General features: G+C 42.6%; 1 protein-coding gene across 9 annotated transcripts in view; it reads right to left on the bottom strand.

The window, feature by feature from the left end:
- efr3a (EFR3 homolog A) overlaps nt 1-17523 on the bottom strand; it is a 111894-nt gene that overhangs the window by 15404 nt on the left and 78967 nt on the right. For all 9 annotated transcript variants that reach the window (XM_084370039.1, XM_084370040.1, XM_084370037.1 and 6 more), the window contains 8 exons: nt 13926-14004; nt 12215-12350; nt 8476-8643; nt 8097-8211; nt 6559-6610; nt 4042-4214; nt 3424-3499; nt 1248-1409 (listed from right to left, as the gene is read on the bottom strand). In XM_084370039.1, the coding sequence (XP_084226165.1) occupies nt 1248-1409; nt 3424-3499; nt 4042-4214; nt 6559-6610; nt 8097-8211; nt 8476-8643; nt 12215-12350; nt 13926-14004 (961 nt within the window). The remainder of the gene's footprint in view (nt 1-1247; nt 1410-3423; nt 3500-4041; nt 4215-6558; nt 6611-8096; nt 8212-8475; nt 8644-12214; nt 12351-13925; nt 14005-17523) is intronic.

Here is a 17523-nt window from a genome sequence, read left to right as displayed (position 1 = left end):
TGTTGTGTGTATTCGAGTGTAATGTTTGCCTCTTGTCTACAACGCTGTGACATTTCTGGATGATAAGTTCTCAGCGTGATACACAAACAAGCAGCTGGAGTGTGTGTGTGTGTGTGTGTGTGTGCAGACATTTTCACACCTCTCTTCCGTCTCACATGCAGGAGGTTTTATTGGACCTGTGTGTGGTCTCCAGTCTAATGACATTAAGGATGACGGCACAGCTACTCATCAGCCTGACACCGTGAACACACCATCATCACATCGAGGATACTTGAGGATTGAGCACCAGAAACAAACGCTGATGTCGAGTCGTAAAGAGGCTGTTTTACTTCACTACATTCATCTGAGCGCTGGAGTTTACAGCTCTCGTTCTGCATGACACAAATCTAACTGTTCTCAGGTGAAAGTCTCAAAGTTTCAAGGAGCACTTGAGTTCCCAAAATATATTGTGGTAACACTTCACTTTACAGGAACCAAAACCTCATGGTAAGTAGGCGGAAATTACCAACCAACACATTTGATTTCTTTGAAATCATCCCAGTGCATGTTGGTGCAGTGGTTAGCACTGTTGGCTCAGAGTGAGCAGGTCCTGGGGTCGTTTGGGTTCGTTTGCATGTTCTCCAACTATCAAATCATGCAGACAGGTTTATTCTCCAGTAGGTACCTTTGACCAAAGGTGCCGGCTAACATCTGGAGTTGGTCGACTTGGGGTGGGTTAAATGGACTACAGGTTTCACTATGTTGTACACTGCTTTGTCCCCAATAAGCTGTTAAGAATTAGCTGCCAATTTCTTTAATAAATTTTCAGGAAGCAGCAACAACTTGCTACTTTTCATTCGTCTTATTTTACATCCTCCTTTTCTTACTACTATAAACAGTCAAACTAAACATTCTTTATTTCTCCTACTTTTGCTTTAATTCAGGACATTTTATGCAAACTGACTTCCTCAGTTTTACATTTAAATGATAGATTTTGAATCAGGTAGTTTTGAATTGGATTATTGCTGCTTTTACTGAAGAAAATGTTTTAGAAACTTTTTCCACTGAAGCCATATTTTTCTTTTCCATTCGTTATTTTATCATTAGACAAGATTACATTTCTTTATAAAAGGTTGTACAATCACCTTTAAACAAAGTGTTTAAGCAATACTAAAATGTAACGTTTCTATATGCATACTATAAAATGTATAATAAAACGCCACCAAGTCATGCAACTAAGATCCATTACTACTCATCACCAAGGTTACCTGCAGAGCGATGGCAAGGCGAATGAGGTCGATGACCACTTCCTCGTTGGCCAGCTCGATGGTCAGAACAGCCAGGGTGGTGAAGAGCAGCTCAAAGTTTTTATGGACGTTATCCTCCTCTTTACAGCCCAGGTAGATGTGACGGTACAGCTGCTGGCCATGCTGGAGATGGAGGAGAGAGGAATCAGAAAACAAGTTGGATAAACTCAAGGCAGAGGACAGAGGATTGTAAAGGGGTGCAAAGGAACAAGTGGTTACGGGGTATATTCCCAGTACGGTTGAGAAAAGACTGATGCCGTTTCTTTCCTGAAGAGTCTGACTGTTCGCCATGTTCTCTCTGAGGCCATGGAGAGCGACTCAGTCTCCTGCTACAGTTTGTTTTTCTGCAACCAGCAAAACTGGAGTCCTTCTGGTCGACCAAAACCTGTCTCCTGATTTCAATCCCTTTTTCTTCATCTCGGTGGCAGTGGGCTTTAGGTTTGTGTCAACGACAAGCTGCTATGACCCACCGACCTCAGCGTACAGTAGTGAGGCTTTGAACAATACCCAGAAGGATCCTTCCAGGAGTTGGAGGTGAGGACCTTGCTGGCCGGAGGCAATGCCATATGTTCCTTGATCACCTTCACCACGTGTTGAGTCTCTCTGGCAGCTTTCTTCAACACCTGTTCTAACCTTCTCACCTGGTGGTCCTCAGTTTTCCTCCTTGCCTCACGTTGTCAGGTGGGATCCGACTGTGAAGTCTGACAAATATCTGACCTGAGGTGTTCAGGCACCAGGTACACTGATGAGCTTCTGTAAGCTCGAAGGTAAATCCTGCTCTTTGTTACGGTCAACAGATCTCATGTAAAGATAAAACACTGAATATATTTGGGTTTTGCACAGTTGGTTGGACAAACAAGACGTTTAAAAAAGTCACCTTCAGGAAATGACGACAGTAATTTTTCAGACATTTTATAGACCAAAATTAAAAACATAAAAACACGTAAACAGCATGAGATCATGGGAGTGTTTGTCTTCATAAACGTTCACAGGCGAGGTCATATTTGATAATGTCACGGTGGCAGATTCCTTCAGCACTCAGACTCTCTCCTGCGCAGTTACACTTTACTTTAGTTGCGTAAACTTGTGGATTTCATTGTTGGAAACATTTGGGATAAAGTCAGACATGAGCAGATTACTTCAGAATAAAACATCGTTAGTAGTGGTAGCTCCACTCTCCATGATAAAAATGAAATTGTTGCCCCAGTGTCGTCAACTGGAAAGATTAATTCCATTAATTAACTCTGAATTAGACTAAAAATAACTGTGTGTCAGCGGCCTCCTCTTGCAGACATGGTCTTTATAGAATAAATAAAACACACGCTGTCACGGCCTCACTGAGGCATTTATATGCATGACGTGGAGCCTAATGGAAAGTGAAGGCCGACGACTTCTATTCACCGCTAATGAATACAATTAGATGCCATTAATGACCTCTGACAGAGAGCGAGGGTTAGCGAGTTGGCTTCATCCGCTCTGAACGCTGATGATGATGTTGGTAAAGCGAAAAAGCGAGCGGAGGTAACGTCCGGAGACAGTTCCAGCCCCGTGGTTGTTCTTTCAGCTGTTTGACGTGTGGGTAAAGGTTACAGCTCAGGTGTGATTCACAGGTGAACAGCGTTAACTGTGGGTCCTGTTCGGAAATGTCACGGGCTGATGGGGACCGGACGTCTTCTGTCAGGGTCAACGCGCTCTGAAACCTCTTTGAATGAGAGTTTTGAGGAGTCAAGATTCAACTACGTGTTTCTGATTCAATCAAATTCATTTCATCGTTTCATGGATGTCAGCTTCTATTTTTCTTATTTTAGTGTCTCAAGCTACCACACTTGCTTTAGCTGCTTGTGAATGATGTGAATGATGCATGCAAACAGCCAATTGTGCAAGAAAGACATGGAAGCCACTATTTGGTGAAGGTGACAGGTAGACATTTTGGATTATCCTGATAGAATGAATCCATTATAAAAGCCACGATTTCAGCCTGAACACAGCTGCTGACATCGTGAAAGAATGTCTACTGGGTAATAGTGATGGGTAAACTCAAAAGATATATTTAGGTAAGCAGGTCCTTGTGAAGAGGTTGACGATATAAGAACAGAGACCTTAACTCAGCAGAGTCATAGTAACTGAGACTCTTTACCTTCTTCATGAATGCAACGTCTTGCTTGGAAATCTTCTCTCTTTTAATCTTCAGTGCTGCAACATTAGGAATAATCCTGCAACAGACGCAGACACAACATCACAATTACACCAGCGATCAATGGGAGACTAATTACCATAACTAGTATCAGGTAGGGATGGACGACAATCCTGATAACCGACAATTAGATGTTTCTGTGGCTGACACCGATATGATAACTGATAATTTCACATTTTTGTTTTTCAAAATAAAGTTTCTTTCCCTAATGCACACCTGAGGGTAAAGGTGTCCAGGATTATAGTGAGCAAAGAGAGATGATTTAACGCCTCACAGCTCTGTGATGATTTGTTGTGTTAAGGCTCGTAGCTTTGTGTCATCTTCTCTCTGTTTATTGGTGCATCGCAAATCATCTTTCAAGGTGGAAACAGCCACCTAATGTTCTGGAGTTTGTATGCAAAGCAAGTTGGCTTCATATTATTAACCGCATTTATTGGCAAGAAAATCACCAACACTAATAAACAGCTGATAATATAAATTTCTCTATTAATTGGTCTTAATCAATTCTGGATCAGTTCACTGCATGCAGTACCTTTACACAGTCTCTCATGTACTCTGTACCTGATGCCGCGTAGTTTGGCGCGGTTGTCGTGGCGGTCGATGATGTTGTGCAGGATCTCCAGCACCAGCTGCCTCAGCTCGCTGTCCTCCATCAGAGAGATGGAGAAGAGCGGATCCAGGAAGGGAGGAGGCAGTGCAGCTGCCATGGACTTAGACTTGAAGCCAGAGGTTACCTGAGGTAAAGGCGAGAGAGAGCAGGGGGAGAGAGGGGGAGGAAGGTGTGAGCAGAATTACCACAGGGTGATGCGATTAATCCACAGGGAGGCTCTTTGAGAAACACCTCTCCACAGAGCGTAAAGGTTACGTTCACAAGCAGCTGGAAGTGTCCAGATGTCGACCTTTTCTCCCCTACGTGACTCTGATCTGATGATTTATTATCTGTGTGAACAACAGGAGGTATCAATTCTGATTTGGAGCAAATGCATGTCCAACAAAAACAAAACTTGTATCGGAGCTTGTATTTTAGCTTTCATGGACCATGCAGCATGTTAACATGGCCCAAAAAATAAGCCGCCTTCCATACTTCTGAGCAATAAAGCAACAATTTTAAAGCATTTGTTCCCCAGATTAGTAAATATGAGTTACTGTAGCTCGTCTGCTGCTTTTCTGCCTGTTTTTTGCATCATATGATGAGATGCAACCAGCTGCTGCTGCACTTAAGTATCCAAGAATCCAACCACAGATGAATCGATGCCAGCCTGAGGTACGTGATCAAGTTCAGACTGGATTTCATGATGGAGATAAAACCAGACGTTTATAGTACGAGGACACGTGCAACAGGAGCAAAACTGTCGGACGCTGAGGCTGGATGCATGTAAACTGCTACATTTCCAGCTCCTGCAGCGGTGTTATGTTGTAGCTCTTACTGTCTGTACTCTCTCATGTTCAACGCCTCCAGTTGTGTTCACACCTCGCAGACGAAGAGACCGGAACCAGCCAGTGATTCAGCTTCTGCCTTCACCCCGACTAGCAGCCCTCAAACATCTGCCCTCACAGTGTGCAGTGTCACCGGAGATCGCACACTGATACTGATAACACACACACACACACACACACACACACACACACACACACACAGAGTCGGCCCCATCTGCAGCTGCATGGCGTTATAAATATTTTGACCTTTCACCCCTCCTCCAGCTGCACTGAGAAGCCAGGTGGTGGCGAGGAGGGGAGCGAGTCGAGGGGAGATGAGGACAGACAGACGTTGTATTAAAATCGCTCTGAGGGTGTGCACGGAAGACTGCCGTGCACGAGGATGCTTCAGATGAGTGTGGGTAGTGCTGTGGCTTCAAGAGGCATGCACGTGTGTGTGTGTGTGTGTGCGTGCGTGCGTCACTGCTGGGTGTGTTGGTGCCACCTGTGCCTCCTCAGCTCAGTGAAATGAAGGCTTCTCACAGAGGAGAGAGGGAAACGTCTTTATGGAGGATTCAAGTGTTCACTCTGAAATGACCAAAACTTAATAAATTAAAAACTTTATCAGAGTGGAGAAAATTCAAAAGTTCATTTTGGACAATGAAATGTTCTATGATAAAATAAAAATTAGTTCCAATAAAACACCTAAATAATTTATATTTTCATGTAACGGTTTGTTGTCTCCACTGAATTCAGGACAGATCTTTGTCCGTCCTGTCTTTGGTTGTTTGATAAGTGGAGTTCTTCTTCTCCTGTTATATCAAATAATCCAGCAACGTTCAGAGCATCACTTCCTGTGAACCAGCAGATTTCTCTGAATGATGGATGCTTGATGAAAGGCATTTTTACTCTAAATCGATTAGTTGTCAACTATTAAATCAATCGCCAACTGTTCTGACAATCGATTAATCGTTTGAGTCTTTTGTCTTCTTAAAAAAATGAAAAATTCTCTGATCCCAGCCTCCTGAATGTGAATATTTTCTGGTTTCTTTCCTCCTCTATGACAGTAAACTGAATATCTTTGGGTTTTGGACAAAACAAGACACTTGAGGACGTCATTTTGAACTAATCGCTTTAACCCACTTCACCCCACACCTCCATTAAAGACGGGCAGGGTGAAGTGGTGGGGGCAGGGGGAGCGTTGGGATTGGTTGATTAGAGATTGCAACTCAAAGGAGATTTGATGGAATAAGTGCTGATATATATATTTTTTAGATAATGCTGCATGCTTTGTTATGAATTTGTTGAAAATTAGTCTCACCAAATAATATGAACACACAGACATGTCATTTGTTATGGTGATGTATGAACCAGTCAGAGAAAATGATGAACCATCTGAGACGAGTGGAAAACATCTTCACAGTCAGTCAGCACGTCTAGCTGCCGCTCACTTGGTACAGCTTGTGCAGAATATTTTCCCTTCAGTTCAAACACAGTGACAGTTACGCTGGACACGATGTTAACTTTCACATCTCATGAATGAACTCGTCATCTTCACACGGATCTGATGAAGGGAACAGATTAACCTGTTGATCTGATGGTGGCAGACCGGCCGATGCTCATCAGCGAGCACGGACAGGTTTATAAAAGAGAAGGACTCACCATGATGAGAGAGCTGAGCAGCATGGTCTGGATCCGCTTGGTTCCCTGATGCCTGAGTGATCAAACAGAACATCAGATATTCCGTCAGAACCGACACGACATTACACGTCTCTCTTTTTTTTGTTTCCAACTCTCGACTGAACAACATTTTCTGATTTAATCGCTCGTTCAGCTGCAGGCAAACAGTCACCATATATTCTCTATACGTGTTCGTTCTGCTGGACCGAACCAACATGGCTCCAAGCCTGTTTGTCTTACAGCAGAGGAGTCCACATTCTGACTTTGACACAGGAAGAGAATAATTTAGCTCACAGAGGAGGAACCGATTGTCAACCAGTCTTTCCCGTTCTGAACCTCTGAAGTGTTTTGGCATCTGATAATTCTTGAAGGTCATAGATCTGTAACTCAGAGTGGTCCTCCTGGTTTCTATTTTATCTTTTCATCTTCGTCTTTTAGCTGAAAGGCTGTGGAAGTCAATACATCATCATGACTGATGAAATTATTGAAACAGAGTCGTAAAAATGTGCCTCTGTGGCGTCACTTTACTAACGTAAAAAGAAAATCATGAAGTCGTGGGAGTCGATGCCTCCATCAGACCAGCTGCAGTCACACAAATGATGAGCACATATTCAACATGAAGTAAAGACTGTTGTCAAATCTGTATATGAGTGTGAGTCCATGAGGAGGAGAAGGAGAGGCCCTGAGCGGCAGCAGCTTCTGGATGTTTATAATGAGAGTGCAGCAGCATCACAGCGACGAGCCTCAGAGTCAAACCTCTCTCCTCCGGCAATTACCCGAAACAGGGAGGAGAGAGAGTGAGTCTGCTGGTCTGCGAGGAGGAGGACAGTGTTCGTTTGATTTGGGATTATCGGTTCTTGCACTCCTGAGGCCGGAGGGATTAGCTTGTTTTTCTTTCTCTTTTTCAGGGGAGGAGATGGCCAGACATCGTCTCAGTGACCCGGGAGCTGAATCACCGCAGGGCGTCCAGGAGGTGAAGTGAGGACAGATTAAGACACAATTCACTTTGGATTAAAAAAAAAAAGAGTGCGTTTCATTCTCTTAACACTGCAGCCAGCATGTGCTATGAGTCCAATTTTATTAGAAATGCTGTTTCCTGTGACTTGTTTGCAAACCACCTCCTGCACTCTCACCGTGTCAAGTGTTAAGTTTAAACGTATCTATGAGCTGCAGAAAAGCAAATTGCCAACAATTATTCTGACGACAGGGTTGAACATATATTTTTTCCCTTTAAGTGCTGATATTTCTCACAGGACAAATGACTTCAGCAGCAGATGTGAGAGCTTTAGCTTCAGTTTCAGTCAAACCGGAGGCCGTTGCACCATCACAAAGCTCGAGCGGTTGAGTTTGCTGTGACTGTTGTGCTAACTGCGATAGAAAAGACTGAGCGGAGCCAACATGTTCTGAGCCAAACTGTCTCTGCATTCAGCTGAATGGGCTTCTGGGAGCTGGGAGCTGATTGGCTGCAGGAGCAGCATGTGAGACCCCCGGGGTACTCGGATAATGAATGCGTGACTCACCCAATCTTCACAGTGTCCAAGGTGTGGCAGGGGGTCCCGTACACTGGCACTTTGCCCATGACGAACATCATGACTTCGGCTCGCTGGTAGTCTGGCAGGTTTCCTCCGAAAAAGCCTGGCAGGAGGACAAGTGAGACCGTGAGTCAGCACTCAGACACAAAGACTTGAACACTTGTAGGAGGTTAACTGCACATTCACTCCTCTGTTTATCCTGATTTCATCTTTACTACCACACAAACAGCTTTAGCTTCACCTGAGGAGCATTTCAGCACAGAAAACTGAGGTTTGGTTTTGATTTCAGCGAGCAGTGACTCTTAATGTAGACGTGGGCCTGTGAGTATTGATCCAGAACACAGAGGAGGTGAAAAGGGAATCGTACCGATGGTTTGGATGATGGCGTTCTGGACGATTCTCTCTTCGCTCTCTTTGCCGCGGCCGGATGAAACGCTGGTGCTGGAGTTTCTCCTCGAGCTCTCGCCGAGCTCAAAGTCCACGCTCATCCTCAGGTGTTTGAGCAGAGTGTTGAACACCTCCAGCACTGTTGGACCTGCAATCACACACACAGCCAGCAGAGAGGAGACATATTACTGCAAAGTAAAGACTGAAACAGGGCCGAGAGGTTTCCAGTCAGGAGAAAGTATAAAAAACTGAGAATCTGATAATATGATGCATGAAGAATGAACAAGTGTCAAACTACATTTAAAAAAATAAAATTAAAAGCAGCTTCTTGATATAGATTTTGTCTCATTTAAGCCCTCAACACAGCTAAAAGGCTTGAAACTCTGAAATCTCAATTTAACTAATGATAAAGCTCTGAGACTTTGATTTGTTTGTACTGAACGTCTCTTTTACAGGATTCATTCGATGCTCACAGAGAACGACGGGCATTAAAAATGGACAAAGGGCAGAAATATGCCGTCCTCCGTGAACAGAACAGGTTTGTGTGTGTGCTGATGGTCACGTTCACACGTCTTCTCTGGTCCAGCCGTCATAACTCACTCTGGCACAAAAAGCAACACCTCGGATTATAACAAACTCTGTGCTCGACCTCTCATCCTTTACCACATTACATTTAAAAAAAAAAATCACGTTAATGGTGAGAAGAGACTCTTGATCCATTCTGAGAAAAATATTTTGCCAGTGTTCTTTTGATTTCAGATTTTTTTGACATTTAAAAATGAACAAAGACGTTACAAAACAACACTACCACAGATATGTAACCTGCGCTATTTAACGAAAACATTAACATCTACACATTAAAATACAACAGTGATTGCTGGTAGATACTTTTAAATAACCTCTAATCATAAAAATAAAACAAACATTTTAATCTATCGACCATCTAAGAGACTCATTGGTTTCCATTTTTCAGTTTCTTGACCTGTACAATAAAAAACAAAGACACAACATCAGACAGACTTGGAGACGTTGGAAGGTGTTTGAAATGTTTTGATGAGGTCAGGCTAACAGTTTCCCCCCGCATCCAGTCTTTGTGCTAAGCTACGCTAAACACATCCAGGCTGACCTATAACATCTATAATCTACCAGCTGTTTGCAGTGATGTTGGAATAATGATGTATGCAGATGACACTGTGTTATTTAGCCGCAAAGGAAATGTGTCATTCTCTTGCTAATCCATTATTCTAAGTACTTGCCCAGAAATAAACTGGAATAGATATTTTCTAAATCCTGGTATATCGAATCTCTCCACATTTTATATGGAGGTTAAAGTTATTTTGTGCACATTAAGAAACATGACACCTGAATCTCTACTAGACACACAGGTGAAACTGATATCCAGTTCCTTTCACAGTGAATCTACTCTACTGAGGTATCATGACACAGGTCTGGATACAGCATCACATCACTGATCTACTCTACAGCACCGACACAAACACAACTGAACCACAAACTTCCCCCACATACTCAGAGTCACTGCTGAAGACACTGTGTTGGAGTCTCCTGTGGTGTCAGAACAGTTTACTGGATGATGACAGACACAGGATCACCTGTACGCTGTACTGATCCAAGTAGTACTAGTACTCTTGTACTAGACTGAATTATATTTTCAGATGTTTTCTAACAAATTTGACTTGATTATTAGAAACACCTTTAGGTATAGAGCAGGTGAACACGACAGCGTCAACATTTCACCGCAAATTCCTAATTGATTTGTGGCGTCGCTGTATTGTTGAATGTTCCTCAGAAGTGTGAAGCCACATCACACAAAATTAAATGAAAAAACAAATATTTAAATGGACTGATACCAAGAGAAGTGAGACATTTAGTGTCATCTTCTCCTCCCTCCATGCTGATGAAAGTCAGCTGAAGTCTCGTAGTCCACAGAACATTTCTGGAGCTTCACAGTAAAACAGAGTTGCAGCGTTCTGCTAAACAACTGAAGCAGCTGGAGATGATTTAAAACGGAAAAAACAACCAACAATAAAAACATAAAATGGCGCCATACAGCCCGTCTGATGAATCCAAGTCACCGGAGGCCTGAGATCGCAAATTGACTTGTAAAGACGTTATTTACACCCTCAAAATCTTCGCTGTAGCTGCTAAGCTTAAGGTTTTAGTGTGCACCTTGGCTGAAGATGGTGCCTGAGCTCAACCACACGTCCAGGATGTAAACAACGTCTCTTCAAATTAATTTAGGATCTCAGGTCTTCCAGAGACTTGGATTACACTGCACAGGCTGTATAGAAGCTTTTTTTTTCCTGTTGTCTTTTTATGTTTTAAACCAAGTCCTCACTTCAACCAACTTTCCATCAGCATGAGGGTCAGGAGGAAATTCTTTTATATTTTTGGCAGAACTTTTCCTGTAAGTTGTTGCGATTGTATTGGACTGAACTACATCATGCAGGCGTTTCTGAATTTCTGGTCACTCAGTGTATGTTTCAAATACAATCATAAGATCTGTTGTCATAATCAGAGACCTTCTGTTCGCCCGGCATTAACACGCATCTCATATCCACACTGTGACAAAACCTGATGGAAAATAAATCAGGATTCTCGTTCACTGAACTTCAAGCTGCCTGAAGATAAACTTCAACATTAATAAACACCTTTCAGCCCGAGGACTCAGACTCTACTTCCAATTATCTTTCAACACTTTTACTTGACATTTTTCTCACTGTCATCTTTAATCTTTGTACTGAGCAGGAGTTAAAAACAGGGTTCAGATCAGAAGAGTGGAGTCTATAAGATAAAAAATAAAATCACAAGTAATAGGTAAATATATATAATATGTGGATTATAATTACTTTTTTGCAAATTAGGGTAATTTTACGTCACTTTATTGTCTCCTCACACTTCAGCTTTGTGTTTCTGCTCTAAACACATGACTGGAAATACACAGTGATTATGGAGGATGCTTGTTAACACCAGGTGTGTGTGGGGGAAAGTCTAACTGCTCTACATCCACTTTAAATCTGACCACACTGTCATACTGTACCGAGCCACAGATTGGGAGGAGTCGTGATTTCACTTTCGAAGGCAAACGTATCGCTTCGTTTGGTCTCTTCAATCATTCCTATCCAGGAGGAAGGTCGTTTTAATCACAGGCAGAGCAGGAAAACACAGGAGGGAGGAATTAAACACAAAAACAACATGATCTAAACTCAGTGCTAAAGTTTTATGAACTTACTTTAAATGAAAGCAATTTAAAAAAGAAAAGAAAATTAACCTCAGTGAAATTTTTATTTACCATCATTCAACACTGAATTTAAAACGAAGCTACTTTTATCAGCTATTGTTTTTTATAAATTAATTTCTATCCTCTTCAAACAGGGTTGAACAGGGTTGGTTGCAGGTCGACGAAGAGCGATTCACAAATGCTTCATGAAGTGCAGAACGAGCTGCAGCGCCGCACTGATTAGTTAATGAAAGGTCACAAACTAAATGAAAATGTCCATCGCTGCGTCTCAGATGATGTGACGTCCTGAAACTACTTGTTTTGTCCATTAAGCAGAAACAAAATGATATAAACAGAAAGTCATCTGAACATTTGAGGAACCAGAGAATTTTTGACTGATACACGACATCATGAGAGATTAGTTTACCACCTCCTGTGTGACTGGTCCAGCAGCGGGAACCAACACGCTCCTGTAACTCACCCACTGATCCTTTGGCAGCGATGGCCACCGTCTCCAGGAGGACCTGCACGATGCCGGCTCTGACCCGCGGTGTGTTCTTGTTGTGAGTGTCCAGGTGATTGAGAACCTGCTGGATGACGTGGTGGGAGTGCTGAGCCTGGACGACGAGACACAGAGAGAGACGAAGAGGATTTAAGACGCATTCACGCTGGACAGAGCTGAAATGTGACTGAAGGAACCAATAATCCAGCTCACTGCCCGTCACCTATACTTGCTTTATTCAGTCACAACATTCTGGTGAGTTGAAATTCAATGAGGTTTTGTATGAATTAAACAAAAATGTTCATCAGAGAGTTAAAGAGATGTTAGTACGTGGATTTTGTAACCACCAGATTAGCCATCATCTCCAGGCTCCAGTCTTTATGCTAAGCTAAGCTAACTGGCTGCTGACGGTTTACAGAGTGGTGTCGATCATCTCATTTCAGTCTCTGCAAGAATTGAAAAAGCATATTTTGCAAAAGTCTAACTACTCTGTTACGACCTGATTGACTGTAAGAACTGTGCTGAAGTTTTTACCTGTTCTCAAGTATTTCATAAAATCTTCATGTGAAGAATCTTTCACCTTGAAGAGGGTGAAACTAAATAGATAGTCGGTTCTGTTTTTGAAGAACAGAAATAAATGGCCATATTTCCTGTGAGCAAATTTGAATTGTAGTTATATTTTTAGTTTTTTTTTTAAGTACCTAGGAAATTAAAACGGGACATGCCTGCAGAGCACTCTGTTCTATTTCCTGCTCCTGTGAGTGCAGAAATTGCTTTCCGTGTGTCCTCTTCTTTGATGGATTTCCTCCTTTTCAACTGCTTGAGCACAGCACAAAGTGGCAACTTTAGAAACCAATCACCGGCTGCACATCCTGATGTTTACCATTAATTTCCCCGGAGCTGTTGGATCTAAGCTACACCTCGATATGTACAGAAACATCAGCAGCAGCTTCAAGAGGGGCTGCTCTCTGAAACTGGTCCAAACTGCGTCGTTCCCTCCCGACAGCAGAATGTTCTAATGCGTCTCTGCAGGACGAACTCGGGGTGCGCTTGTTTTATGTAACTAAGATCAAACAGACGGCCGTCGCTGTCTCCTGGCAGACAGAACAAACCCCCCGGACAGATCAGAGAGACAAAACTCTGCCAGACCCTGTCACACACTCACACAGTGCATACACAACACACACACACAGAGCTGGCAAACACACACACAAAAACAAAACATCAGACACACACACACACACACACACACACACACACACACACACACACACACACACACACACACACACACACACACACACACACACACACACACACACACACACACACACACACACACACACACACAGGGGTCCCATTGCACCATCGATTGCGTTTCATCCGTGGCAGCACCCCCGAGTCACCTGGGAACTTCTGAGCGAGCGAGCAATTAAACAAACAGACAGAGGAGGGTGGTGGTGGTGGTGGTGGTGTGGTTGTTGGTCTGAGCTATTTGCCTGTGGAGGCTTCAGGGACGCCGCTGACTTTTTAAGCCCGGGGCTGGATGACAGCTCGTCAAGATGATTGACAGGCACCAGGGCGAGATCCAAGATAAAGAGGAGGGCGGGGCCAACAGTACACAGGCTGCTTCAATGTAAAAAAAGTTAGATGACGTTCCTTTGAAGTCGTGCTGACGTGTGAACTGTACCTGGATGGAGTACATGATGATTCTGAAGCAGGACACAGCAAACTCATTGGGGTCCCACAGGTGGTGGTTGTCCAAGTGCCTGAAGGCAGAAGACAAATAAAGAAGATGGTTAATATTCTCACCTGATTATGAGCAGAATTAAGATGAGGACACAGATTCTGCTACAGAGGTCGTATTGTTGTTGTCCTCCTCCGACCAAAGAGGACGGAGGGACACGTTGTCCACGCTGTAATGAACTGCTGTAAACGTACGGTGGCTTTGCAACGGCATCTTAGTTTTTCTTATTAATTGTAAAATACTGTTAAATATTCATCCTTCACATGTAAATTAACAGTCGATGCTGTCGGTTAACCACAACAGTTTATTGACATTTTCTGTCAAGCGATGAAAATACGCCCCATCATATCTTTAGTCCAGTCCGGTCTCTATCCATCAGCATGGTACTGACGGGCGACCATATTATATTATGGTACTGCCCATACTGGCAGTGTATGTCAAGACGAGACCGGACTGGATGTTCCTGAATGTGGCTTTGTCGTCAAAATCACGATTTTGGGGAAAAAACTGTTATTTTACAGTGAAATTCTTTACAGTTCACTTTTCATTATGTCTTACAAACCCTCTCAAAAGACTCCAGATAATGAGACAAACACCTGCACTTAATGTCAAAATGTAACTTTGTTGAAACACCTAAAACAACAACGACACAGACGACCAGCGGCTGGACTGTCTGTTTTCGAAGCTTTGTATTTTTGATTTGGAGGTGATTTTTCCATCTAACCACAGAGGTGGTATATAAGATAACACTCAGATGTTACATTACTGTTTAATTCCAAATTAATTTCTGATCCCGACACAAATTTAGATATTTAGCAAAAATAATGATCCGTATCCTGTAAGCCGTAATCATGTGGCCCAACAGTTTAACTAAATAAGAATCTGCCTACAGAGACGATAAAGATAGACGGATAAAATTAGCTAATGCAGAGGAGGATGAGATGTATAAAAAAATCATTAAAACACAGGAAATCAACAAGAAACAGGGTGAGACATCCCGCCGCTGATCCTGTAAGCCCACGTCTCTAAGCCTGAACTCTGAGCTTGAAGCCACAGAGGTGAGATGAGCACGAGGTCAAAGGTTTAATAAAACATCGTCATGCAGATGAGCGTGAGCGGCAGATGGACGACAGCTTTACTCGTCTCTGTGGGAGCAGACCTGCAGCCTCAAGGTGAACACGCCTACTGCATACATCTGCTATTTATGTCTGAACACACACGCACACAGGAGGTCGACTCATTCACCCACCTGCTGACAGCTCGAGGAGCTTCAGCAACATCACCGACTTCAAAGACTAACCCATATAAAAAGATTTAAAAAGAGACGAGGAGTAACTATTATCTATTTACATCACTTACACAAAGTCAATCATCCAAACCATTTGTATTTTCTAGTGGTTAGGATCTTAAACATGCTAGCAGCCGTGTGAAGCTGAACGTTCTCCAACCATCATGTTCACCGTCACAGGTGGGAGTCTCATTAGATTCTCAGTATTTGGTCATAAACCAAGGAGTTGGGTGAATTTTTGGCATGATGAAGTCAGAGGATCACCAAAGTTATTAAGATTCATCATCCGGGGAACATGAATATCTGAACCCAATGTCATGACAGCCGAACCGATATTTGTTTGAGCCAAGTCGCTCCAAAATGTGAACGTCACTGTGGTGAAGTTTGCTGATTTCAACAAGGATTGATCGTCTTGGAACGATCTGCACAAAATGTTGGTGTCACTCCATGAGGAAGATGTTGAGGTGTTAACGATAAATGAAAACTTTGACCGACTGCTGATGATTAGGAATCATCTTCTGGGCAACATGGATGTCTGTACCACAGTTCATGGTAATCCAGCCAATAGTTACATCACTGAGGGCCAAAAACGTCAACCTGATGGTCGTGCTACTGGAAAAGTCAGAACATCACTGAAGTCTTCAGGGTACATCCTCTGGTGACCATCAATGTCTGAAATATCTGAAGAATGACGTACTTGATTGCTGAATACTGTGGGTTAGGATTTTGGGCCTCATGAGGACAATTTAAGAACAAGCTAACCGTCTCATCTGTGTGTTTGGGGGACTTGAGCGTCCATGTGATGATATTTTCTTCAAAATGACAGAGCTCCACTGAGTCACCTGTTGAATCTTAAATGTTTTACTAACAATCATGTTTTTTTTTAAAGAAACAAGGCAGTTCCTATTGTTATTCACCCAGCAACAATAAAAATGACTCAAACTGTTTAAACTCTACCAAAAATTGCATTTTTAAGCAACAGCAGTCTGGTGAAAGCGCGCAAAGTCGCCAAAACAGTGCAATTTATAAGTTTCTTAAATATTTGCCCTGCTTTATCTGAACGTGTGTAAACAGAGACTGCATCAACACAGGATGACTCACACTGATATTCACAGAGTTTAAAGAAGAAGATGTTATTGGTGATTTAAACATTTTTGTGAAAGAACATTTTCTGTAAATGATTTTGATATTTTGAGAATGAGAGTGAAACAGTTCTTTGAACGACTGTCGCAGGTCAAAGGCCTGAAACCTCCGCAGAACATCCACCTCTTTACATCATGACCTGTGGTTTCACACCTTCTTCTTGGACTTTTACATTATTGCTTTTCTCCATTCCTATTGGACCTTTCAGAGCGGCACTGAAGCCCAGGAGGTCATCAGGAATATCTCGAACATCCATCTCATCTGCCTGCTCTCTGACCTGCAGCTCTCATCCACACAACAATGAAGACTTCATCCACGTCTGCAGTATTAACGCACAGCCTCCGACCAGACGCTGACCTCGTGTCGATCTCATTTCAGAAGGTTTTCTCACTTTCTGCTGCTGCTGTGGCCAGTTGTTCGTTCATGTTTCCTCAGATTTGTTTCTCTCTATAAAGTGTCTCCATTTAACGGACAGGTTGATTAAACAGGTTGAACTGAAGAGGCTTCACATCAGAAGTAAACAAATCTGAAATACGTCAGCTGTTACCAGCTTTATGAACCTGAGGAATCAAAAAGCAGAACATGTTGACACATGTGAGCTGTTTAAGATCTGTAATAATACCAGAAAATAGTAGGATTTAAAAAATTCAAACAGATTATGAGACGCTAGGCACCGACCTCTACGACCCCCCACTGCTCCAGCAACAGGAACACTAGATTGGCAGAGTTGTTTGCAATAACTTTGTGTCTCTTTGTGTTGATTTTGACTCGCTTTGTGGTCGTTGTGGTGTCTCTTTGTGGTTGTCTTGTGTCCCTTTGTTGTAATTTTGTATCTCTTGTCATCAGTTTGTGTGTCTGTGGTTGTTTTGTGTATGTCTGTAGTCATTATGCATCTCTTTGATGACATGTTGTCTCCTCTGTATTGTGTCTCTTTGATGACATTTTGTGTTTGTGGTTGTTTCTCTGTAGTCATTTTGTCACTTTGTGGTAATTTTGTGTCTTTTTCTCATAAAAATTATTTGTATTTGGCTCCTTTTGTTAAATATAGGAAAAGACCATGTGTTAATGTTGTTGTTCTTGACAGTAAGCAGGGTCGTCCACAGAAGAAGC

Source organism: Pagrus pagrus, assembly GCF_965226575.1.
Source record: "Pagrus pagrus genome assembly, chromosome: 12".
Lineage (NCBI taxonomy): Eukaryota > Metazoa > Chordata > Actinopteri > Spariformes > Sparidae > Pagrus > Pagrus pagrus.
Note: the sequence above shows the minus strand (reverse complement) of the source record. Positions and strands in the feature narration are given on the sequence as shown.